The 24,906-nt window shown below is 47.2% G+C and overlaps 1 protein-coding gene across 1 annotated transcript in view; it reads left to right on the top strand.

Annotated features, from left to right (window-relative positions):
- The window catches only part of LOC147688585 (uncharacterized), a 162,313-nt gene that overhangs the window by 86,626 nt on the left and 50,781 nt on the right, over positions 1-24,906 (top strand). The window contains exon 4 of the mRNA XM_086939803.1: positions 3,081-3,132. Coding sequence (XP_086795929.1) covers positions 3,081-3,132 — 52 coding nt within the window. The remainder of the gene's footprint in view (positions 1-3,080; positions 3,133-24,906) is intronic.

Genomic DNA, 24,906 nt, shown 5'->3' with positions numbered 1-24,906 from the left:
ATACGTGTTTAGATGTGACCATAGAGAGTGAAAAAATACTTGGGATTTTGTATCAAGCAACTGGTACTATTTAAAGCATTTATCACAAGTTGAATCTCTGCAGTGTATTAAAACGTCATCATGCAGTCATATATTATTATATATATGGGAAATGTATAACGTTATAGACAATTCATATTTATAAAATTAAATATAAATATAAATACATATATGTATATAAATATGATGGTTTAAAAACATCATCATCTGTACTCAAAATGATGGCCAAAGTGTATCATCCTTCAACATTATTGTCCTTATTGTTATTTCTTCATATTAGGACTCCACTTCCTATAACTCTGCTGACACATATATATGTAATGCGCAAGGAACACAATATGCTGCATGCCTGAAAGTAAGGAAAAGGAATTGTCCCTTTCAATTTTGGAAATATAAGACTGTAAAATGAAACACGATATGGAAATGCAATTAACCTTGCCTGTTTGGCAGCCTGAATAGAGAGAACATTGTCATTCAGTCCTTTATGTTTTCCATCATTTTAAAATTCACCTATGAGGAAGCAGTATTGTGTATTTAAACCAAATGCTGTGTGCAGAAGTAATTTCACTTTTTTGCACTGAAGAAAGCTACAGGCTGAAACGCGTCTGCACTTAATAAAAGCTGAACTTAACTCATCCCGGGAGTGCCTTGCATGTGCTGGAGTTGCGTATGTTGGAGCTGTAATGTGTATATATATATATATACATATATGTGTGTGTCTGGGTTCATAAATATATGTAATTAAATTATGTAATAGTATAGTCATTTTTAAGACAAATCCTCCAACAACCACAGAAGGACCATGGCAGACTGAGAAGAGGGCAGCCAATAGTTTTCTGTCCATTTTCTGACCTTGCCACCATGCACAAAATAGACATTATCTGAAAGTGTAGTCTTAACCGTCAAACCATATTCGATTTATGGCTTCTGCCTCACTTCTGCCTCTTAACTCAAATCCAATGGCTATCACACCACTTATCGAAACTATGGCAGTACTACATGGTTGCAGACACTGGATCTTTTTAATACACAGTAGGAGATTGCAGTGACATGTCACAATCAACGTTCAGCAGTGTTCTACAGGAAATCCTGACTGTGATGATGAGCCACAGGAGCAGTTTTATACAATTTCCGATGAATGACGAGGGAATCAACAATATAACTGCAGAATTGTATGCATTGAGTGATATACCACATGTTGTCAGTGCCATTGAAGGAAATCCATTGCTTTGGTTCCACCACACAACAAAGAACAAATTTACCACAACAGGAAATATTTCCATTCTATGAATGTGAAAATTGTGTGCATTCCAGATCTTCACATCACAAGTGTGTTTCTTCACTTTCCTGGGTCCACCCATGATTCATTTCTGCTACGCAATAGCAGCATGCAACAGCAAATGGCAACAATTTGAAAAAGAAATGTGGAGGCCTGACCTGTTGGTAGGTAATACGTTAAAATGTATAAAAACTACTTTTAAAATTGCTGTTACAAGAGTATAATGTGAATTGTAGATATTACTAAATATGCATATATTTTTAGGAGACTGTGTATCCAAACTGACAGTGGTTGTTACCATGTCTGAGAAATCCAGCAACGCCAGGGAAAATGTAATTCAATTAGTCACTTGGTAGAACTAGGAGGCCTGTGGAGCTGGCTTTTGGGCTCCTGAAAGCAAGATTTTGCTGTCTGCATAAGTCTGGTGGTACCCTCGTCTACTCATCTGATAAGGAGTGCTAAATACCAAGTTTATGTTGTATGCTATAATGCTACACAACATTGCCATGCAGTGAAACATCCCTTTCATCCCAGATGATGACTACTACAACGAGGCCTAGGGGGATGTTGATGAATTGCAAAATGAAGATGACAGTGGTGAGAAAAAACGAAATGACCTGAGACAAGATGTAATAGACAAATTCTTCTCATGAAGGTAAGTAGAAGTAAATATATCTAAATAAATTATTGGTTATTACTTTCATACTGGTGAAAGACAATTGTAGGAGATCATTAAGGAGTGAGTTTCCTAACATGTATTCTGTGATACATGAGGATGTCTTTGTGTTTGTAATCTAGAACAGTGGCATACCTTGTATGAGCAAGAAGTATCTTTCATAAGTGTTAGAGGAGAGGAGAAAATGACCATTGTAGTTCTTGTTTTGTTGCTTATTACTTTCATACAGGTGAAAGGCAATTGTAGGAGATCATTAAGGTGTGAGTTTTCTATACACTGTGATACGTTATGTTATGTTAACTTATACTTGTAAAGCGCCTGGTATATTAGGTAATGTTTTTATTTATATTATTGTTTACTGTAAGTTTTAAGGTCTCAATATGTATTTTGAGTTGTGGTGTATTTTTTATTTTTTTTTATTTTTATCAATAAAAAGATTTAAAAATATATATATATTTATAAAGCGCCAAATCATCAACGTTCTATAAGCGCTACCACAATGATCATTAACCCAGAAATCCCCTACTGCCAGCTGATCTAGCAGAATTAGGGTACTATTATCAAAAACGCCTCAGTAAATAGGACGGTCTTAAGTTTCCTCCTAAAACGGAGTAGCATTGCTTCCCCTCTGTCAGGAGTTGATGCTCAACCTTTCAATGCACAGGAGCTGAATGTCGCAACTTCCCAATGCCTCACCTAGACCTCTCAGCAACACGCAATTCACTTGGATAGCATGAATGCCAAGGAGGCCCAAGGGGGGGAAAGGGGAGTGGGATAGAGAAGAGACTGTCACTCTGCGTCTGATTCTTCCTTCAGCTTTAGACGTCGTCTTTTCCTTCACTGGGTTTACTTATGCTAGATTGGCTTGTATTTCACTGGAAAATAATTTACTTATTAGTATCTTAACATCATTCATTTATTCTAATGTATTTAGTCCTTCCTCAATGTTTACATGCCCAATCCTATTGTGACATTTGCTTCTCTTCTGTTAGATTATTATTTCTTATTGCTGCAACTAAAGGGGAGAATGTGTTAGTCCTTGCTTCTTAAATCTGACTATCTAATTCTATATCATCTATTTTACAGACTCTCCTCACCTACTTCAAGTACAGCTGCTGTGTTCAATGGATTCTGTAAGGTAAGTTATTTGGGTAGGTTACTTCACTTAATACCTTTCTTCCTTAAATTACTTGCTTCCTTATTCTCTAGTATTTAAGTAATAATGAATGCACCAATGTATACTGTTTCTATTTCTAGCAGTTACTTCACTCTAGACTGAAAACTATATACTAGTTGTTTCCTGCCATCTCACTTTCCTACTGCAGTTGGGGAGATTCTAGGATTTCTATATGCCCCCACAAGACTTGTGCTGACTCTGTAAAACAGTTTAATTTTGCCCAAATTGTGTTCCCGCTACGAGCATGCTTAGTGGAACACTTGTAATGGAATGCGCATGCCCAAAATAGTCTTCCGCACAGTTCGTTAAAAGTGCATGCTCCGAACACCCCAAAATACGTAACGGAACAGTCCTACTGATTCTGTAGTCTTCCTTGTAGTTCCGCTGCTGAGAAATATCGATATTTGCTGAGACGATACTTTTCCCTAAGCTAAACTTCACAGCGTAAGTTCTGATACTTCCATACTGCCTCAGGGATCCGGTGAAGTGCGCCACAGCGCGAACTCGACACCTGGATCCCTATGATTGCGGTAAGACTCTGGAGCGCTAACTTTCCTTTTGAAATAATCCAGCGCGGCCGCCACCTTGGATTTCCTTTGCAACTTCTTCCTGTACACTCGTGCACTAAAGACTGTAGCGTTTGCCACATGCCTCCTGCTGTTATGTAACCTGATAGTCCTGACACCCACGTAAGCTTTCCGGTAGCTTATATCCAGAGCTGGGGGATCACCACATAAAAGGCACATCCCCCCCCAGCATATCTCTGTTAAAGCACTGGAACGGCCAGCAGGTTTCTCCCAGATGAACGGAGACATCGACTGGGCACATAAAGCTTCAATCGGTCTTTTATGTAGTTAGGTGCCGCTCCGTACTAAGCTTTGTGTACAATGCACAGGTTCTTAAACCTGAACTTCTGCTTAATAGGAAGCCAGTGTAGTTGTTGTAGCAGGAGAGGGGCTTGGGTTCTTCTTGGCAGCTTAAAAATAAATCTTGCCGCGTCATTTACAGTCACATGAAGTTTCCCCTGGAGTTTCTCAGGAAGCCCTATATAGACTGCGTTGTCGTAATCCAGGCGTGACAGGATTAATGCAGACACAACGGTATGCATGGTGGCAAATGACAACAGGGGTACAAGTCTCCGAAGTTGCCTCATCCGACCCACGCAGCTTCCCACGACCGCAGCTACCTGATTGTCCATAGTTAACTTGGCATCTAATCTGATACCCAAGCTCTTCACAACAGGCACCAGTATTGGAGTGGTGTCGATCTCTTGTGGCCAGAAGAGGCTGGACCAGGGGTTAGCCCCTGTGCTGAGAGCAAGCACCTCTGTCTTGTCTGGGTTTACCTTGAGTGAATTGAAGGTCATCCAGTTCATAGTGAACCGGAGGATGTTCTGTACATTAAGCTTTGCCTGAGTGAAGTTGTCAATGCACACATTTTATGTCCGCCCCTGCTTTCTTTAACAGTGGAATCACCATAGCTTCACTGAATTTATGTGGGATCTTCCCTGTAGCCAAGGACAGGTTTAGTAGGGGCAGCACCTCTGGTCCTATTACCATAAGACCCATTTTAAACACACATGGATGTCAGGGGTCCTCAGGTGACCCCGATTTATTTTTGACCATGATGTGAGCTAGGCCGTTAGGGTCAAGGGCAGTGAAGACCAAAAGTGTTCCGCCCTGAAAATCTGGTGGATCTAATACTGGGAAAGGGCAGGTGCTGCCTATTTCCCTAATAATGTCTTTGACCTTGGCTAAAGAAATCCTGAATTTCCTCACAGTCGTCCTGGTTGATGACCGCCCTCTGTTCTTTCTTAAGACTCAGCTCTTTCAGTACATTAAAAGTCTCCTTATGAATGTCCGTGGCCTCCTTGATCTTTGATTCGTAGTACACAGATTTAGTTGTGATAATTAATGCTTTGTAAGAGGCTAATTTTGTTTAATATTTCTCTCATGACTTCATAGTCAGGGGGAAGGGAGGCCACTATATCAGGGCCTGAAGCATCCTCTAGCCATGTCTCTGTTAACGCAAGGATATCGGGTTTCTCCTCCTGAAGCAGAGAGAAAATGTCTAAATTGTCTTTTTGAAGAGACGAAGTATTTAGCAGAGATTAAGCAAAGGAGGTCCTCCGACCCCATATCTTTGGCCCTGTGGCCCTGAATGGCACCCCTCTGTGGATCCCCCCTGTCAGTTAGCAAATTGTATGAGAGAAGCTTCTCTACTAGTAGTTACGAGAGGGCTAATTTAGATGGATGATTTAGTTCAAGGAGTTCTTTCATTGAGTACGTCCAGTTTTGAACAGGGCCCCTGGCCCCGGTCTGGCGCGGACGGGTGCAGACGGGTTTGCCTTAGGTACGCCTTTGGCACACCAGCGGCGCATGTCCATGCAGCGCCCTGGTTTATATGCATATGGGTGGCTCCCTAGAGGGGGCGTGGCCTAAGCGCCGAGGGTGATGGCGGCGTGAGCCCAGAGCTCTGTGCCTCTTCCCCTCATTAATCCTGCTAAACGTGGCGGAGAACCCGTGTGTGCCCCGGCGCCGAACGAGGACACGGTGGTGACCGGCGGGGCACATTTTGGGCAGTTGACGGGACTGCTTCGAGGAGCACGGCCACCGATCACAGCGGCCGCCGGGACGGAGGACAGGAGAACGGCGCACAAGATGGCGGCCGCGGCGGAGTCCTAGAAAGCCGAGGGCTAACCAGCGGATCGCGCTGCTAGAGCGCTCGGAAGGAGCGCGACCGCCGACTCAGAAGCTCCCGGCGGCGATCCCCCCCAGAGCGGGAGACACTCTTTGGCCCCGGCTGAGGTGCGCGGCGACCACGGGCGCCCGGAGAGGAGACCGCCCGGGTGCGCCCTTGCAGGCGGGGCTGACAGACGGCCTCCGATGCCGGGAGGCGGAATGGTGAGGAGTAACCCAGACCCGGGCCCCAGCTATGCACGGAGGTGAGCGGAGGCGGACCTGAGCGGTGGGCTATGGAGGACGAGATACTGTGCATTACGTCCCCAGGCCCCCCCCCCTCGCCCCCCCGGTGCCGGTGGTGTCCCGCCGCGGGGGCCTGCGCTGATTGTGGGGATGAAGTGAGGAGGCCCATAGGACCACGGAGAGACCTCGGCGGCACCAAGCTCCCTGAGGCGCGGCGGACCAGAAGCAGTAGCCCAGGCGGACAAGGACAGGCTGTCGCAGGTCCCAGGGGGCGTGCATCACGGCAGACGCTGCATCAGAAGAGCGGTATCTGCGCGGCGGGACTCCGTTGAGCATTGAAGCTGACCACGCTGCAGAGGCCCAGGGGGGGAGCAAGCCATCGGGACGGACATAAGTGTCGAGGCCGGCCGCAATGGGGAAGCCGAGGACCAAGGCGGAGGAGGCGGCGTCGTCCGATGTGGCGGAGGGTGGCCCCATTGAGCAGACGGACCTGCAGCGATTGCAGGATCGGATATTGGATGCCATAACGGCCACACGAGACGCGCTCCACAACGATATAGCGCAGGTGGCGTCGGGGCTGGGCCTGCTCCGGGCGGACCACGATAAACTGAAGGACAGGGTCAAGGACACTGAGAATGCGATTAAAGACCTGGCGCCAGCTCACAAAGTGCTGGAGGGTAGACTAATGGAGGCCCTGGACCTCATACGCACCCTGGAAAGGCGTGCGGAGGACGCAGAAAATAGGAGCCGGCGCAGTAATGTGCGGATCGTGGGCGTGCCGGAAACAGAGGGGACGAGAGACATGGTGGCCTACATGGATGAATGGCTGAGAACAGTGGTGGCACCGGAAGGACTCTCGCCATTCTTCACTCTGGAGCGTGCTCACAGAGTCCCTTCAGGGCCTCCCAAGCCCGGGCTTCCACCCCGACCGATCATAGCCAAGTTGCTTCACCACAAGGACAGAGATCTGCTCCTGCAAAAAGCCCGGGAGGATGGCCCATTCCAGATTGCGAACAGCAAGGTCACACTCTTCCCAGATTTTACCTTCGAGACGCAGAAGCAGCGGGCCTCCTTCCTCACAATCAAAAAGGAACTGCGAGCTGAAGGGATCGCCTACTCCTTGCTTTTTCCAGCCAGGCTCCGAGTGGTGGTGGACGACAAGACGATCTTTTTTAGCACGGCGGCGGACGCCTGGGACTGGTGGGAGACATACAAGGCTGGAACTGATGGTGCCAAGGTACGAGAGGAGCGGGAAAAGGAGCGGGAGCGCTCGCCAACCCGGCTGCGGAAATCGAAGAGGCTGAGGAAACTAAGGCAGGGGAAGCTGGGGCCGACGGCCTCCCAGACTGAGGCAGAACGGCAGGCTGCATTATTGGAAGTGGGGAAGCTGGGGCGGGCTGAGGGCCCCGGCTCTAAATGTGCCACGGACTCGGACACTCATGTCTCGGCCTCAGGCTCAGAATCGGATCTTTCTGGGGTTCATCGGACCGAAGGGCCGCTGGTGACGCCGCAGACGGCGGATGAGATCCTGAACATCTGAACTGCCGGCAGAGGACAATGGGTAAAGTTTGGGGCGTTGGGAGGGGAACCCATAATTCCATGCCTAACGGAGGTCGGGGCACACCGGGGTGCTCAGAGCAGGGAGGTCATGAGGAATTGGGGAGGGAGCGGGGAGGTGGGCAGCGCAGCCCCCCTCTGGACGAGGCCGCGCTCCGTAGGCCCTTAAGGCACCCACAGCTACGGCTGTGTAGTTGAAACCTGGGTCAATCAGGCGTGGGAGTTTGGATGGGGACTGATATTTCGGTATTGGGGCCTGTTCTGGGGGCCGGGGGGGGGGGGTTCCACAGTTGGGGATTGTTTACTCTCTTTGAAGTTATTGACCCAGGGTATGCCATGGGCAGGACAGTTGGGAGGTTTTGTTTTGTTCAGGGGGGGGCACCACCACCGTCGAAGGGCAGGAACTGAGGAGAGTGTTTCAGCCGGATCACTGGGACAATGGCTAATGTGAATCGTTTGAACTGCATAACCTGGAATGTGCGGGGCCTACACACCATGCAGCGTAGACATAAAGTGCATGCCTATTTAGTGCGGAGGGGGGTGCATATTGCACTGCTGCAGGAGACGCATCTCACAAAACAGGAGGGGGCGGCGTTACAGAGGAGGTGGCGAGGGCAGATTTTTCACACCAACTACTCGGCCTATGCTACGGGGGTACTAATTTGGATAAGGACAGGCACACCTTTCCAACTCACGCGCCAATGGGTGGACCAGGAAGGGAGATATGTGGTGGTGGAGGGGAAGTTAGAAGGCAGAGATGTAGTCTTAGCTAGTATATATGCCCCGAATACTGACCAGCTGGCTTTCTTTGCGACACTATCGGGGACGCTGGCTCACTCCCTGGCGGGCCCGGTCCTGCTGGGGGACGACTTTAATTCTATTACAGACCCCTCATTGGATAGATCCCACCCCCCACTACACGACTCCCCGGTACACAGACTATCTAGAGGTAGGAGGGAGTGGCAGGAGAGCTGGGAACTGACGGATGTATGGCGAGGACAACACCCGACTGACCGGGATTACTCCTTTTTCTCCGGGCTACATGATTTACATGTCCGATTAGATGCGATACTATGTTCCCGGGGGTGTTGCCGTACGTTACAGGGTCGGAATACCTGTCGAGAACGATCTCGGACCATAATCCACTCCTGGTCCGACTAGCGTGGGTAGCGGAGAAGCCCAGGGTCCCGATCTGGAAACTGAGGCCTGAGACACTGGAGGACCCCCTATTCGGGGCGGCCCTGGCGGAGGGGGTGGATTTATATTTCGCGGAAAATGAAGGGACGGCGACCTTTAGGGCAACGGAATGGGACGCCTTTAAGGTGGTGGTGAGGGGTATCTGTATCAAGGATTATGTAGGCATGCGGAAAGTGTTGCTGGGCGATTTGACTAAGGTGGATGCCAAGCTGAGGGAGGCGGAGAGGGAGCGGCCCGGACACCCAGAACTCCAAGAAACGCTTTGCTCGGCCAGGGAGGCGGTGGCCACTGAAGTGGAGAGGCTCCGAGCCTTTGACTATAAGCGATATGTGTTGCGTTCCCACGTAGACGGGGATAAGGCGGGCACCCTTCTGGCGTGGCTTTCGAACCCCACTAGGCGATGCTCTCCCATACTTCAACTGCGGGATACAGCGGGCGTGGTGCAACATACTCAGTTGGGCATAGTTGACGGATTCCAAAAATATTATGAGGGCCTATACAAGAGTGCCCCGGGTGATCGGATGGGGCTGGCCGAGCCCTTCTTGAGCGGCTTACCCCTACGACGGCTGGAGGCAGAGCAGGCGAAGGACCTGGGATCGGACATCGAACTGGGGGAGATCAGGAAGGCGGTGCGGAGTATGGCACGTAACAAATCGCCGGGGATAGATGGGCTCCCCATAGAGTTCTATAGTAAACATTTAGACACTCTGGTGCCGCGACTCCTGACCGTTTATAAAGAGGCCAAGGCAGCGGGCCGGCTACCGCAATCAATGCGGGAGGCATTAGTGGTACCACTGCTGAAGCCCGGCAGAGAGAGTAGCGACCCCGCGTCTTACCGGCCGCTCTCTATGCTCACCGCAGATTACAAGATCCTGAGCTCCATACTGGCGGCGAGGCTCCTACCACACATGCCAGGACTGGTGCACGAAGACCAGAACGGTTTTATACCGACGCGTAACACCACAATCAATGTCAGAAGACTTGTTCGCCTCATGGACGAGTTGGAGGGGGGAGCTGGGACTGAACTGGTTCTCTCGGTAGACATTGAAAAAGCCTTCGACAGTCTAGAGTGGGACTACCTCTATGCTGTAATGGAGCGATTTGGTCTGGGAGCTGGCTATATTCATTGGACGAAGGTCCTCTACGCGGAGGCGATAGCAAGAGTGAGAGTGGGATCGACGGTGTCCCTCCGCTATCCGGTAGAACGAGGCACTCGGCAGGGTTGCTCCCTTTCGCCGCTTCTATTTGCACTGGCTATCGAGCCACTGGCGGCTGAGGCCCGGACGGGGCGGTACTTCCACGGGGTGCGGGCCCAAGACGGGCAGCAGTTCATCTCGCTTTATGCCGATGATTTACTACTATTCCTTCGCAACGGTGCTGAGGACCTGCAGGGCGCGGAAGCGCAGCTAGAGCGCTTCGGCGCGATGTCGGGCCTGAGGGTTAACTGGCCCAAGACAAGTTTGTTCCCACTACTGGAGGGGGCTGTTCGGCCGCAACACCGGTCGGAGGTGGCCTGGGAACCTGCCTGTATTAAATACTTGGGGGTCCATATTTACCACAAGGCGGAAGACTTGCTTGAGGGCAACCTGGGGCGGTGCGTGCGAGGACTAAAGGGCTGTATAGCCTTCTGGGTCACGTTGCCGCTCTCGGTGGCAGGCCGGATCTCCTTGCTGAAGATGGTTGCCCTGCCGAGATTATTGTATTACTTTCGGACGCTCCCAATCTGGATACCTAGCTCCTTCTTTAGGCAGCTTAGATCTTTGATTACGACGTTCATTTGGGGAGCGGGGCGGTGCAGAGTGGCGCTGGCAACGCTATCTGGCCCGAAAGATGAAGGGGGACTGGCAGTGCCGGACTTTGAGCTTTATTATTTAGCGGCCCAACTGCAGGTCTTCACGCAGGAGGTGGCACGAGTATTCCGGGGCCCGGAAGACGAAAGCTTGCGGGGGACGCCCAGGCACGTCTTGGCGTATATTACCCTCCATCAGCGGTTAGATAATCGGGACTTGTCGTTGGAACAACGCACGTACCGTCAATGCTGGAACCGAGCACAGAAGAGGGCGGGAATTCGGCGCCCATATGCACCGGAGATCCCTCTGGGCATGCTGACAGCATTACCACATGGCGGCGACTGGTCGCATCTGCAGGGGTGGGAGGAAGCGGGGGTGCAGGTGATTGGGGACCTTTATGAAAATGGTACGCTACTCCCGTTCCAAGAATTAATGGAGCGCTTCGACATCCCGAGAGGGGGATTTTTACTTCATGCGGCAGTAACCAGGGCAGTGCAGGCCCACTGGGGCACGGGACTCGAGGAACCCGAGACGGCAGCTGCATGCCAATATACCATGATGTCGGCGGGTACACTCAAGGCGGTGACGTGCCTCTACAATAGAATGGTGAGAGAGAATCTCCCTCCTCTTACATCACTGAAAGCCAAATGGGAGGCGGACCTGGGTAAAGACATACCTGACACGACGTGGGCACAGCTTATCCGTAGGGCTCGCAACAGCACGAGAAACGCTAGATTTCAACTGATCCACTACTATGTACTGCATAGGGCGTACATGACCCCGGGAAGGATCAGGAGGTATTTCGGCGCGGTAACGGCGACCTGTCCCCGGTGCCCGGAGGAGGGGGCCGAATTAGTGCATATGCTGTGGGCGTGCCCGGCCCTTCGGGATTATTGGCAGGACATAGGAGATGTCTTGAACGAAGTGACTGAAAGGTCCATCGACTATGGACCGGCGGAGTGTCTTTTACATTGGTTCCCCCATACCCCCAAAAACAAACTCCACGAGCAAGTTTATTGATATGGGATTGATGGTGGCTAAGAGGGAGATCACTAGGAACTGGAAAGCGAGGGCGGGTCCGACCCCACGGAGGTGGCGGCAGGAATTTCTGAAATGGGCGACGGCTGACAGCACACACAGGTACCAGCTTGCGCGCAGGACCCCTAGCCAGACAGCGGCTGACACTGCGACCTCATGGGAAGTGATGGCACAAGCACTCAGAGATAGTGAGGCAGACGAGGAGGAGGAGGCCCCCGAGGCAGGTAGGGCAGAAGGAGCAAACTAATGCCCCAGGGGCGGCAGGTATGCGGGGGGGGACGAAGTAAGCACTACAGGAACGGAGGAATGATCGTTGCAAGGGCCATAGACAAGTGGTGGGGGGTGGGGCGGGACAGGGGGGGGGTTCAGGGTTTTTTTAGCGCAGGGGATGGGAGTTGGGGTTTAGAGCGTTGTTGGGCAGAATTGTAAAAGTAGTCATGCACACAATCCGGACACCAACTACTCCTTTATCTTTAACGTCAGGCGTGGAAGAGCAGTGAAATCATCGCCGCCCAACCCCCGGGTTGTGGGCACGACGGCTGTGTGTGAGACAACGAATCATATTGTGTAACTGCTCAATCTTATGGTGCTGATTATCTATGCATTGGCCTGTATGGGTGTGACTACAATAAAAATTATTTAAAAAAAAAAAAAATGGGTGGCTCCCTAGAGCGCAGGAAAGTGACGGCGCTCAGTGCACCGACTACGGAGATCGCCAAGGGACCTACCAAACTGGCAGTGACCTCTCTCCAGTGAGTTCTGCCCCAAGTTAAACATAGATGTCTATGCATTCAAATTCAACAACACAGATCAAAAATATCACGGAGCAGCAGTTTTCAAACTCATTGAAAGCAAAGAATTCAACATTGAGGATGTCTTTGTGTTGGTGTATGTTTGTTATCTAGAAGTGGCATACCTTGTATGAGCAAGACATATCTTCCATAAGTGTTAGTTGAGAAAATGACCATTGTAGTTTTGAAAACATATGTACCGTGATTTGTACATTTATTTGTCACTATAAAATCAAACTTTGAAATGGATCATACACATTTATGTTATATGCCACATCACACTGTCATCTTCTGTACTACATGCAAAGCAGTGATAAAGCTTGGCTTGGGTAAGTGACATGACTTGCTATGTACAGATTTATAATGTAAACAGCTTGAGTCCGGTTTTGGTGCTCTGTATTCTATTTCCTTGAAACATTTACTTACTGGTGGAAGCATTGCAATGTGAGTGAGTTAATAATGGCTAGTACTAATATCTGTGTTTCTAGAGATGTAATATTATATGCATGGAATGTATATAAAACAAATGTGAACAATTATGTGTTGTCGAACATAATAAACACAAGATGATGTGCTTTTTATATGTATTAAATATATATTTGAACTGAATGAATTAATCATTTTTTGTGAAAAAAATAAAATAAAATATTTATTTTGATGAAAAACAAAAGTGATGGTGTAATTATTATGTTCACAAATGTAAGTTTGAAATGTTATGGATGTAAAATGGCATACACGTTGCCTTTTTGAAATATTACCTGTGACTGAAGAATATAGGGAGGAGTAAGTTAATTGTTCTGTTAACTTACATAATGGGTTGTATAACAAATTATATGTGTTGTCTTACAGACTTAATTTATGGATTACGTATTAACATTTATCACTTAAATTGGTTACTTCAGCGTGGTATTATCAAGCCAGCAACATAGAAATAAAAATAACTTATTTCTATTATTGACCGAAGTTTTTAATTTTTAATAAAGAATACAATTTAATATGTATTAATGAAATTTTCATAAGAACATAAAAAGGATGAATAAATACATTAAATTGCAGATACGGAATAAATCATTATGATTGACTTGAAATACGAGGGTAAAGCCGCAGTTATTTGGGGTCCATGTCCAGAATACATATGAACACCCCACAACAAATGTGTAGAAAATATTGTCCAAAGAGTGAATGGTAGCTCTTCGCAGAAGGAAATTAGGTCCTGCGCCTCTTGGCAGTGGTCATGGTGGAATCCCCTCCCACTGGTCCAGCGGAACAACCCCTCCTGAGGAAGAGTTATTTTTTTCCAAGTTACAGAGTCTGAGGTGATGACAAGTGACTCCAGGGGTTGCAGTGGCCCTACAAATGTCCTTAAACCCATCCTGCACTACCCCCAAAAGGGGTCACAATATAGATATAGTGCTCCCTGTGCAACTGGATTTCTCCCCCTACAGGAGCAAATTGTTTTCTTTGAGAAGCCCAATGACCTGGCCCATCTAGTATTCATGTCTAAAGTTTGCTTCAATGATGTTGTGGCCCATAGCTTCACACTTAGTAGTCCTAATGATTCCCTACCCCCACTACCTTGCAGCCTTTGAACAGTGTGCACCATAACATTCGGTCCTGGATTAACTGCAGATGTTGTTGGTGTTGGGAACCAGGACTGGAGTGCACACTACAAAGGTGGTTCTAGAAGTTGGGCCACAGGGAGCTGTGACAAAAATGGGCGGAGGAGGGGCAATCACTACATTGGTTGTAGTTGGAATATTAGGCTGAGTGAGGTTCCCCTAGCAGCCTGCTGAGAGACGCGTGACTGGCCAGGCTGCTCCCCATCAAGATCCAAACCAGTAGGAGTTGTGTCTCCACTGAAGGCTTCTGCAGTAGTAGGTGTGGGGGTTGAGGTATTTGATTTTGTTTCCTGAGCTTCAACTCTTGCTGATGTTTCTACAATGATAATCATATTAATGATAAGTGTTCGAAATGTGGTCTCTAGTTGGCAGTGGTGTGTAACCTGTCCAAGTAGGCCCCCTCACTCTAGGCAGGGTAAGAAAGTCACACAGCTAAGATAACCCCTGCTCACTCCCTTAGTAGCTTGGCACAAGCAGTCAGGCTTATCTCAGAGGCAATGTGTAAAGCATTTGTACATACACACACAGTAACACAGTGAAAACACTACAAAAGGAGTCAGTACCACTTTACAAAATAGTCAATATTTATCTGAATAAAAATAGACCAAAATGACAAAAATCCAACATACACAAGTATAGATATAATTTATCAAAGGATAAATAAGATCAGTCCATAGAAATCTAAGGATGCATTTCTTTTAGCACAAAGTGCCTTGGATGCGTTAAAATTCAAAAGACGAAAACAGGTGCAGGGAAGGTGAGGTGCCGGACAAGCAATACAATGTGTCTGTTCCTTACACCCAAGGGTGGTGATGTATCGGTTTCTTACTGCCAGGGGAGGTGATGCTTTGGTTCCTTACTGTCAGGGGAGGTGATGCATTGATTCCTTACCATCCACTCAGGATCCCCCACAGACCCATGCCCTCACCACATCTTCAACAAAGCTGACTCCATCATCGCACCCCACCTCCGAGATGTCATCAACTGCTCCCTCAATTCCGCCACCTTCCCGGAAAGCTGGAAACACGCCGAACTCAGCGCCCTTCTGAAAAAACTCACAGCTGACCCCACCGAACTCAAAAACTACCGCCCCATCTCGCTCCTTCCATTCCCGGCCAAAGTCATCGAGAAAGCTGTCAACAACCAGCTCGCCGCCTTCCTCGAAACCAACGAATCCCTCGACTCCTCACAGTCTGGCTTCCGAGCCAAACACAGCACTGAGACCGCACTCATCGCAGCAACAGACGACATTCGAACTTTACTGGACAATGGAGACACAGTCGCCCTCATCCTCCTCGACCTCTCCGCAGCCTTCGACACAGTCTGTCATAGCACCCTGCTACAACGCCTCAGAAACATCGGAATCCAAGGAAAAGCACTGGAATGGATCACCTCGTTCCTTGCCGGAAGAACCCAGAGAGTCCGCCTCCCACCATTCAAGTCAGAGGCCACTGAAGTCATCTGCGGCGTGCCACAAGGATCTTCACTCAGCCCCACCCTCTTCAACGTATACATGAGCCCCCTCGCGGCCATCGCACGCCAACACAACCTCAACATCATCTCCTATGCTGATGACACTCAACTGATCCTCTCAGTCACCAAAGACCCTAACACCGCCAAAACAAACTTACATAAAGGAATGAGAGAAGTAGCCGAGTGGATGAAGCACAGCCGTCTGAAACTGAATTCCGACAAAACAGAAGTCCTTATCCTAGGTACCTCCCCCTCCGCCTGGGACGACTCGTGGTGGCCAGAGTCCCTTGGAAAAGCACCCATCCCGACGGACCACGCACGGAACCTGGGCGTCATTCTGGACTCCTCACTCTCGATGACCAGACAGGTCAACGCCGTTTCATCATCTTGCTTCAACATCCTTTGCATGCTCAAAAAAACATTTCGCTGGATCCCCACCGAAACTAGAAAAACGGTCACCCACGCACTGGTTACAAGCCGCTTAGACTACGGAAACACCCTATACGCCGGTACCACCGCAAAACTTCAGAAAAAAACTCCAACGCATCAGCCAGACTCATACTAGACATTCTGCGTAAAGACCACATCTCTGGTCACCTGAAAAACCTCCACTGGCTCCCCGTCAATAAAAGGATAACATTCCGACTCCTAACCCACGCACACAAAGCACTTTACGAACTTGGACCCGAATGCCTCAACACACGACTTTCCTTCTACACCCCCTCCCGCCAGCTACGCTCCTCCCACCAAGCCCTTGCTGCTGTTTCTCGCATCAACAAAACCACCATGGGAGGAAGATCCTTCTCCTACCTGGCAGCCAAAACCTGGAACTCACTTCCCACTCACCTTCGCCTCACTCAGAACCACCTAGCATTCAGAAAGCAACTTAAAACCTGGATGTTCGACAAGTAATTCCCCACCCTTCTCCAAGCGCCTTGAGACCCTCTGGGTATGTAGCGCGCTATATAAATTAATTGAATTGAATTGAATTGAATACTGGAAGGGGAGGTGATGCATCGTTCTCTGGACATGCGGCTTCGGTTCCCTACTGCTGGGCATCATCGATGAAGAGACAGCGTCGAAAATGCAGATGCGTTGCATCAATGCAACAGAGGTGACCAAGGTGCTGCATCGGTTTCAAAGTCCACTAGCATGTGATGCATCGATTCTTCAGCATCAAAGCAGGGGCAGCATCGGAGTCGGAGCAGATGCCACAGATGTTGGTGAAATGGTGCTCGGGACTCGGGCTGCAGTTAATTTTCAGCCGCAAAGCAGGCCTGTTTGAGAAAAAGAGAGTGTGTGCTCCAAGAGAAATCAACAAGTATTTGGTTGGATTAATATCCGTTCTTTGAAGTCGTCATACAAGACCAGAACTACTTTAGGTTGCAGTGAGACATCTTTATTGTTTGATAATAAAACATGGACAGCCGACACGTGTTTCGCCCCCTATTGGCGAGTTGCGCCGGGGCTTCCTCAAGGCTATTTCCACATATACAGCGTATATTATTTCATTTCTGGTTCCAATTTGACAAATTCCAAAAATCAGAGTTTAAATACTCAGGGAGCAGAGTTCTTCTAAATAATGTTTTTCCAAACTTAAAGTTTCCTTCTCTCCATTTGGCGACTTCATCGGCAGGTTCGAGAAAACCTTCTATAATGTGCTGCCAGAGATAAAGTCCAATAGCGGCTGTGCCCCAGATCTGAATCCGCAGTTCGGTCGATCACGCAAAGCAGGCCTGTGTCGCTTATTCAGCCACAAGGTGGTGCTGCGTCGATTCTTCAGCCATTCGTTGGTGTTGTGTCGAGAAAACGGGAGCTGAGAGACGATGCTTGGATTTTCTCATCAAATTACACCACCAGAACTGGAATTGGCACCACTTGGCAAGTCAGAGCTCTCAGCAGAAGAGCCCACGCACTGGTAGGGGAAGTTTTTGATGGCCCTGAAACGTATTAACAGGAGCACACACAAGCCCCTGGAGAACCTTAGATGTAGGATGTAGAAAACAAAATCCAGTCCTTTCACTCCTAGGAAAAAAGCAGCAAGCACCAGGTCAGCACAAACAAACAACAATCAGAGTGGCAGTCACTCCTGCAGCACCCAGCTCTTCTTCCTGGTAGAATATCCTTAAGTCCAGCAGTGTTCTGACTTTGTGGTGTCTGGTGTCCAATACTTATACCCCTTTTTGCCTTTGATGTAGGCAAGCCTCAAAGGAATGTCTTTGTCGTGCACAACTTCCTATCTTTCCCTGACCTGGCTCCAGACACACTACAGGGGGGGTGGAGACAGCTTCGTGTGAGGACAGGTGCAGCCCTATTGAGGTGTCAGTGACAACTCCTTCTATACTCTAGCTCAGGAAGGCTCATAAGTCTGGTGATGCCTCCTCAGGATACGCAAGGCACACCTCAGATCCCTTTGTGTGACTGTCTGGAGTGAATGCACAAGAGCCAACAGGCATCCTAGTCTAGACGTGGATTTTACAGACAAGCAGAGGCACAGAATGGTAATGCAAGAAAATGTCCACTTTCTGAAAGTGAAATTTTCAAACGCGCAATTTGAAAACCAACTTCACCAAAAGATGTACTTTTAAATTGTGAGTTCAGAGACCCCAAACTCAAAATCTCTATCAGCTTCTAAACGGAAATTACACTTAAAATATATTTCACTGCAATCTCCATGTTACTCTATAGAGGTTGTATCTCAATGGATAATCCAAACAGATTCAAAGGTAGAGACAGCGTGATGGTGTTCTGGCTCTCTAGAATGCCAGAGATGCGGGAAATCCAAATGGCTTCAGTCAAGTGGAATAAATCGGGAACATGATCAGAGCTGGCGACTTCAGGACTGATATACAACATGCATTTCAATGAATCACTCTGAGAAAGAGTGGAACAGACCAAGTCTTGGATGTCTGCCACCAGAAAGGCTCCCACTCATGCCTTGGATTGTGCTCAGGCACTAATCATCATACTTGTGTTTCTTTGTCCTGAAAAAGACCTCAAATGATGAAGGTTGAAACGCTATCGACTTCTACCTGTTTGATTGGAATTGCTAAACATGCCATGAACTTTTAATATTTAAGTAATTAATGCCCAACCATAATATCTAAATCAAATAACTTCCAATCCACATGCTGGTTTTCCTTGTTGTTACTTATGTGCTTATTTAATATTTAAGTAAAACGTTTTTCTTGATATATATTTTTGAATATAAGAAAGTGCAATTACGTGTCATTTATAGAATGAATTTACTGTTATAAATAATCCTTTTTTATTGACTCCCACTGAGACTTTTGTCGCATTATATTGTACTTACCCAGGTCTCAAATGAAGTTATGGGTTTTCTCCTGTTGTTTGTTAACATGGAAGGCCAGGCAGGCTGAAGTAAAAGGGAGGGTACAGGCATTGCGATGCTCGGGACTTTGGGATACCCTTGGTCCTTTTCTCCACGACCCAGGGGCAGCGGATGCTGAGGGGACTTTAGGCATCGGGTTTTCTTACGGGAAGCAGTCGCGGTAGAAGGGGTCTTCATGCAGAGGCTGCAGGTGACGTTGATAAGTCCATGAGGGGTGAAACCATGATGGACTTGGGCTCTGGATGACTAGGGGACCATGATGACACCGTTGGCCCACTTCAACTCAGGCTGAGAGTGACAGGTTCGTAGGTGGCTCCAGGTTTTGGTGGTTCCAGAGTCCTCAGAGTTTTTCTTTTGGAGTTTCTGCAGGATGCAGGGAAAAGTCCTACTTTTCTTTGGGAGGTCTTGGTCTTTGTTGATGGCAGGCCGTCCTCCCAGGTTTTGGAGGCACACAGCTGCAGAATGAGACATCTTTGGTGCAGCTTAGATGGTGAACAGCTGGTAGGTTAGCTGGCTGGGGCCACTTCAGGTATTGTCTTCAGTCTTCCGCTTTTCCAGCTCTTTGTTCCCCTCTTCTTCATAGGTCTTGGGATCTCCTTCTCTGGTGCCAGGAACTCCCCGAAATACTGAATTTAGGGGCATAGGGGAGTGTAGAGTAATAGCCAATGGGCTACTGACCCTTGGGGTCAATCCGCCCACTATATGACCACTTCGTGTGGGAAGTGGACATAACCCTGTCCCAGAATTCCTAAGTATGCTTTCAGAAAGATGGCTACTTCTGAAAAACGGTGTCCACTTCCGTGTTACCTTCCTGACTAGGTAATTTTCCTGCCTGTCCCGGTGCCAAGGGGGTCCTGGACAAATGGGGGCAGCGTCATCTCCTGTGAGGGGAGCCAGGCTTGCATTTCAAAGGTGGCAGCTCTTTGGAAGCTTGCTGACCTGGGGGAGCTAATCAGCAGGTCATCCTGTGGGAGCTGGTGTTAACACCATCGATGCTAGTGTTATTTTCCTCCTGCGCTGATCCTTTAAAATTCCCATTGTTCATGACGAGCTCAGCTCGTCATGAGTGTATGGAGGTGTACACCATGACGAGCTGAGCTCGTCATGAGCGTCGAAGGAGTTAAACCCTCTTCCTGGACAGGCTTTTGTTCTGGGCCTCCTGAGAGCAGAGGCTGTCCCCCTAGGAGGTCAGAAAAGTGTCTTGGGTGTCAGGCTGGCAGAAACCAGTCAGGAAGCACACCAGAAGCTGATAGGTTTTCAAGGGGCACCTCTAAGTTGCCCTCTGGATCCATGTATTGATAAATGTATCACTGGAATCAGTGTGGGTTTATCAGTATGAGTTGTTTGATACCAAACATCCCTGTTTTCAGTGAAACCATTATGAAGCTGGGAAACTTGTTTTCACCAGTGGCGGCCCATTTTTTTTTAATAGCATCCCTGTCCACTTGCACTGACTGTTATAGGATTGACCAGCTCTGGGGCATATCTGTTTATGCAGGTTTGCCCTCACATGTAATATTCAGCACCCTGACTTAGGGTTGTTAGGCCTGCTGTAGGGTTGGCTCACGCTTATCACATGCAGTGTTAGGGGGCATGGCACATAGGGAGGTTTGACATGTTGTGTTTTCACTTTTGTCTGCACCAAGACTTCCTGCCTGCAAATGCAACCATGCATGTGCTTGGTGAGGGGTCACTTGGGTTGGCACAATTCATGTTGATGCCCTTAGGGACCCTCTAGTATCTCAGGCCCTAGGTTACCAGGGGTACCCTTCACTAGGGACTTACAAAGTGTGCTAAAGGTTTTCCCAATTGGGGAAACAATTGTACAGTTTTGGGAAAGAGCTCTGGCATTGGGGACCTGGTTAGCAGGAACCCAGTGCACTTCCTATCAAAATCACATCAGTTACCAGGCAAAAAAGGGGGTGACCATGTCTAAAAGGGCTACTTTCCTACAGTATCATACCACAAAGAGCACCGAGCACGTTTTTTATCACTGGCACCCAGTGTTTCCTATTATTTGTTTAGCTTTTAAGGAATGCAAAATCATTTACTATTTACATTGTTCTAGAATATTAGGGACCACATTTATTGATTAAAATGGTGCCACTCCCAAGATTGCTATACTACTTTACTATTTTCCTCATATGGATACCATTGTCCTAGTTCAGGAAGATAGAAATGCGTTTGAGGGGCTTCATTTAGGCTGATGGACGACGTAGATTAGCTATAAGAACACTAAAACTACTACTGTCATAAGGTGGACTGGGTTTAGCCTAGCTCGAAATAAGAGTACTAGATTCATAAATTAGCCATTAAGTGTAACTAAACGGCACATTGCACAGCACTGGAAGGCCAGAACACCACCTATCATAGACAAGCATTTGCAATGCAATAGGTCTCGCATTTGCAAGAGTTTAAGCTATTGGCATTATAAATGACAATGCCTTTGATTTATCTGTTTTGAAAACCAACCACATAAATAAAAGGTATTGTCATTTTTAATGTCAATAGCTCAAACTCTCGCAAATGCGAGACTTATTGCATTGCAAATGCTTGTTTATAGTACCTTTTGAAACGTTTGTTTGTTTTCATCTGAAGAACAGGTCTGTTTGACTTTGAATGGACGTGAGCTGTAAAATGATAACATTGTTCATTATCTGGGTCACCAAGGGAATGCATGCTAAAATAATTTCTACACTGAGAATTGATGAGTATGTAAAATGAAAATACAGGCAAATAGGTAGAAAATATTTGTCATAATACACCCTCTCATATGACAAACGGGTTGCTAAAAAGAATTATAGATTCTTTATGTCGCTGGGAACACATAAAAGCCAGGATCATTCATTTGACTGGAAAGCTAATAAGGCCACTGTAAAATATTGATAACACACAATAATGTAAGTCACCATTGATGCCCCTGATCAATCATTTTCTGTGATCTGTCTCAGTCAGATCAAGATAAAAACTTCATTGAGAGCGCTTTCACCAAACCTCCACAAAGACCAACCACAGCATCGCGGCGCTATAAATGATGATGCCAAGTAAACTCACCAAAGTAAACAAACGGGTTTTCCAGAAACTGGACCGTCCGATCTTATTTTGACACTTATTATTGGTGCCTCGGTTCCTTTCTGGAATTTTGAGCTTTTTTTTGACAAAAATAAGACTACGGGCGACTTCTTCGGCTAAACAAACAGGAAAGCCAGGGCTACCACTCAGCTTGCTGGTTTGTTCTCACAAACAGGATGTTGTGGTCAAGGGTACATATGAACACACTGCAGCCAAAGCAAGTGGGTACATTTGGTGTGCAAAAATGAAAGGAACTGACTTGTAGGAAACGTACTAACTTGTTAAATGGGGCTGAGGGGTCATCGTTATGGCTAACCCCCTGGGACCAGTGCGCCTGAAATAGTTTACAATTTTTAACAAGATTGATATGTTTTTTGAGCCATCTCAGGATGGCTCAAAAAAAATATCAAAACCAGCTGTTTATCCCTGAACAGTGCAGTTGGTGCAAGGGCCGGTATCTGTTGCCCGTATTCTGTGCATTCTACAGAAACACACGCCCCTGCTACTATAATTAAAGAAAATGAAGAGGCATTTCATTGTCCAACACACGACGGCAGTTCCATTACAAAGGGTCCGGCCAGGCACACAACTGTGCAGAAGGCCGTGTATGCTCCCAGCCTGAGACTATTCCTGTAGGCCGGTTATCTTTGTAAATAAAGGAAGAAAATTATTGGAATACGTGCTCAGGATCACACTCCATAGTTAGTGGGGGATCTGGGATTCGCCATGTTGTTTAGAGGTGATAAAAGTCAAACCTACTGTGAGAAGTTGGCCTGGTATATGATAAATCTTATTAGTCTCATTACAACAGAACCTTTCTAGCATCCTCCTTTCACCTCTTTCTCGTCTGCTTCTTTCTTTCACCCTTTGCCTAATTTTCAGGAAAACAAGTCGGAGGAGATTAGCTAAACATATATTTCAAAGTGCTTGTAAACACTGCTCTACAAACTACGTTTAGCTAAACTTGTAACAGAAATGCTAAAGTACTTGCTTACAAAATTAATAAAATACTTTGAAATAAAAAAATAAAAAAAGTTGTCACCTTGCACCAGTCCAAACAACCCTTATGGTGATTCAAGAGGTCAAAGATAAGTTTAGAAAGCTGTCCAAGTGGTAGCTGTGGAGAGCAGCCTTCAGACTTAGTCTTGAAGGAATGTTAAGCAGCTTGTTTTACCAGAATGCAACCTTATTGTATTGGTTAAATGAAAGGAGAACCACACAGTAGTTACAAAAACATGTATTTATTATTATAACACACCTTAAATACCTCACCGTATCTGCTACGCGCAGATAAACACAAAGCACACTATACGGTTGCACAGAAACAAAATTAAGTACCACTAATACACAGTGGGCTCCCAGGGGAGACCAAACCATATACTAAAATAGTGGTATAAGAACAACAACTTGAGTCAAGACAGTGTCTAGAGGTTGTAGAATCGCTGGGACCCCAAGGATCCATCCAAGATGAGTAAATAGGGACCCCACGGAGGACGGGTGCAGTGTGAGAACACGACTGCATGCTACATACAATTCAATGGGAGAGTCGGGATTGCAGTTTAAGTGTTTAAGGACCCTTCCCAGTGGATTAAGAAGAAACCCTTTAGATTCACCCTCCCGGAACAACTATGGGGCTCAGATCTGGGGGCCCAGAGCATCGAAACCTGGCAGAATTCCTGTACCCTACTATATAAATGCGTCAAACCCGCATGGCTAAGACGTAATCATTTTTTTACAATTCACCGTGCATATTTTACACCGCTAAAACTATCTAAATTCATCCCAGGGAAGAAATGTAATAAATGTGGCCATATCGCAGCCTCAGATATCCATATGTTCAAGGAATGTCCCAACATATCACAGTTTTGGAATGAAGTTAAAGTAACTCTGGACTCTATTCTTAATACTTCGATTTCCATCACACTCTCCTTGATTATATTTGGATGGGACAATAATATAAGGGGCCACGCAAGGACATTTCTGTTCTTTGCCATACTGCTTGCAAGAAGAGAGATATGCAAGGTTTGGATTGAAAATTCAGCACCAACCCACGCAAACTGGCTGTCGTCTCTCTACGCAACCTCTAAAACAGATTTGAGGAGATCAGGTGGCGAGCGTAGCCGTATCTTTTGGGACGTTTTGGTTCGTTGGAGACAATAACCGGGGTTTTTTTTGGTTTTTTTTTCCCGGTCCTATGATTATGCCTTGAAACTCCAAGAACTAGGCCCCCCCCAGTCGGCTCAGAATGGCTAGTTCAATTGAATAAAACTTCAAGTTTGGAGTCTTTTCCCACGATACTCTTCAGGGCCATCTCTTGCCGAGTTCCACCAAATAGAGTACAAGATGCAGAGGAAACTCTGCACCTGGATTAAGTGGCTGGCAGTTGGAGGCTAAATAAGAGTGGGTCAGGCAAATGAGGATAAAAAAAAAAAAAAAAAAAGCACACTATACGGTTGCACAGAAACAAAATTAAGTACCACTAATACACAGTGGGCTCCCAGGGGAGACCAAACCATATACTAAAATAGTGGTATAAGAACAACAACTTGAGTCAAGACAGTGTCTAGAGGTTGTAGAATCGCTGGGACCCCAAGGATCCATCCAAGATGAGTAAATAGGGACCCCACGGAGGACGGGTGCAGTGTGAGAACACGACCGCATGCTACATACAATTCAATGGGAGAGTCGGGATTGCAGTTTAAGTGTTTAAGGACCCTTCCCAGTGGATTAAGAAGAAACCCTTTAGAACATAGAAGTTTGGAAAGCCATCTCATCCGTGGATACCGAAGTACCAGAGTTACCTATCCCAGGAAAACCTGGTGCATAGAGTCAAAGGGGCATTGGAAACCACTGTCGTTTTCAATGGGAGTCTTCAAAGAAATGCAACTGATGGAAGAAAAATGTCTGGTGGAACCCACAGGT

This window comes from Lissotriton vulgaris, chromosome 10, assembly GCF_964263255.1.
Source record: "Lissotriton vulgaris chromosome 10, aLisVul1.2, whole genome shotgun sequence".
Lineage (NCBI taxonomy): Eukaryota > Metazoa > Chordata > Amphibia > Caudata > Salamandridae > Lissotriton > Lissotriton vulgaris.
This window is presented reverse-complemented; position numbering and strand designations above follow the sequence as displayed.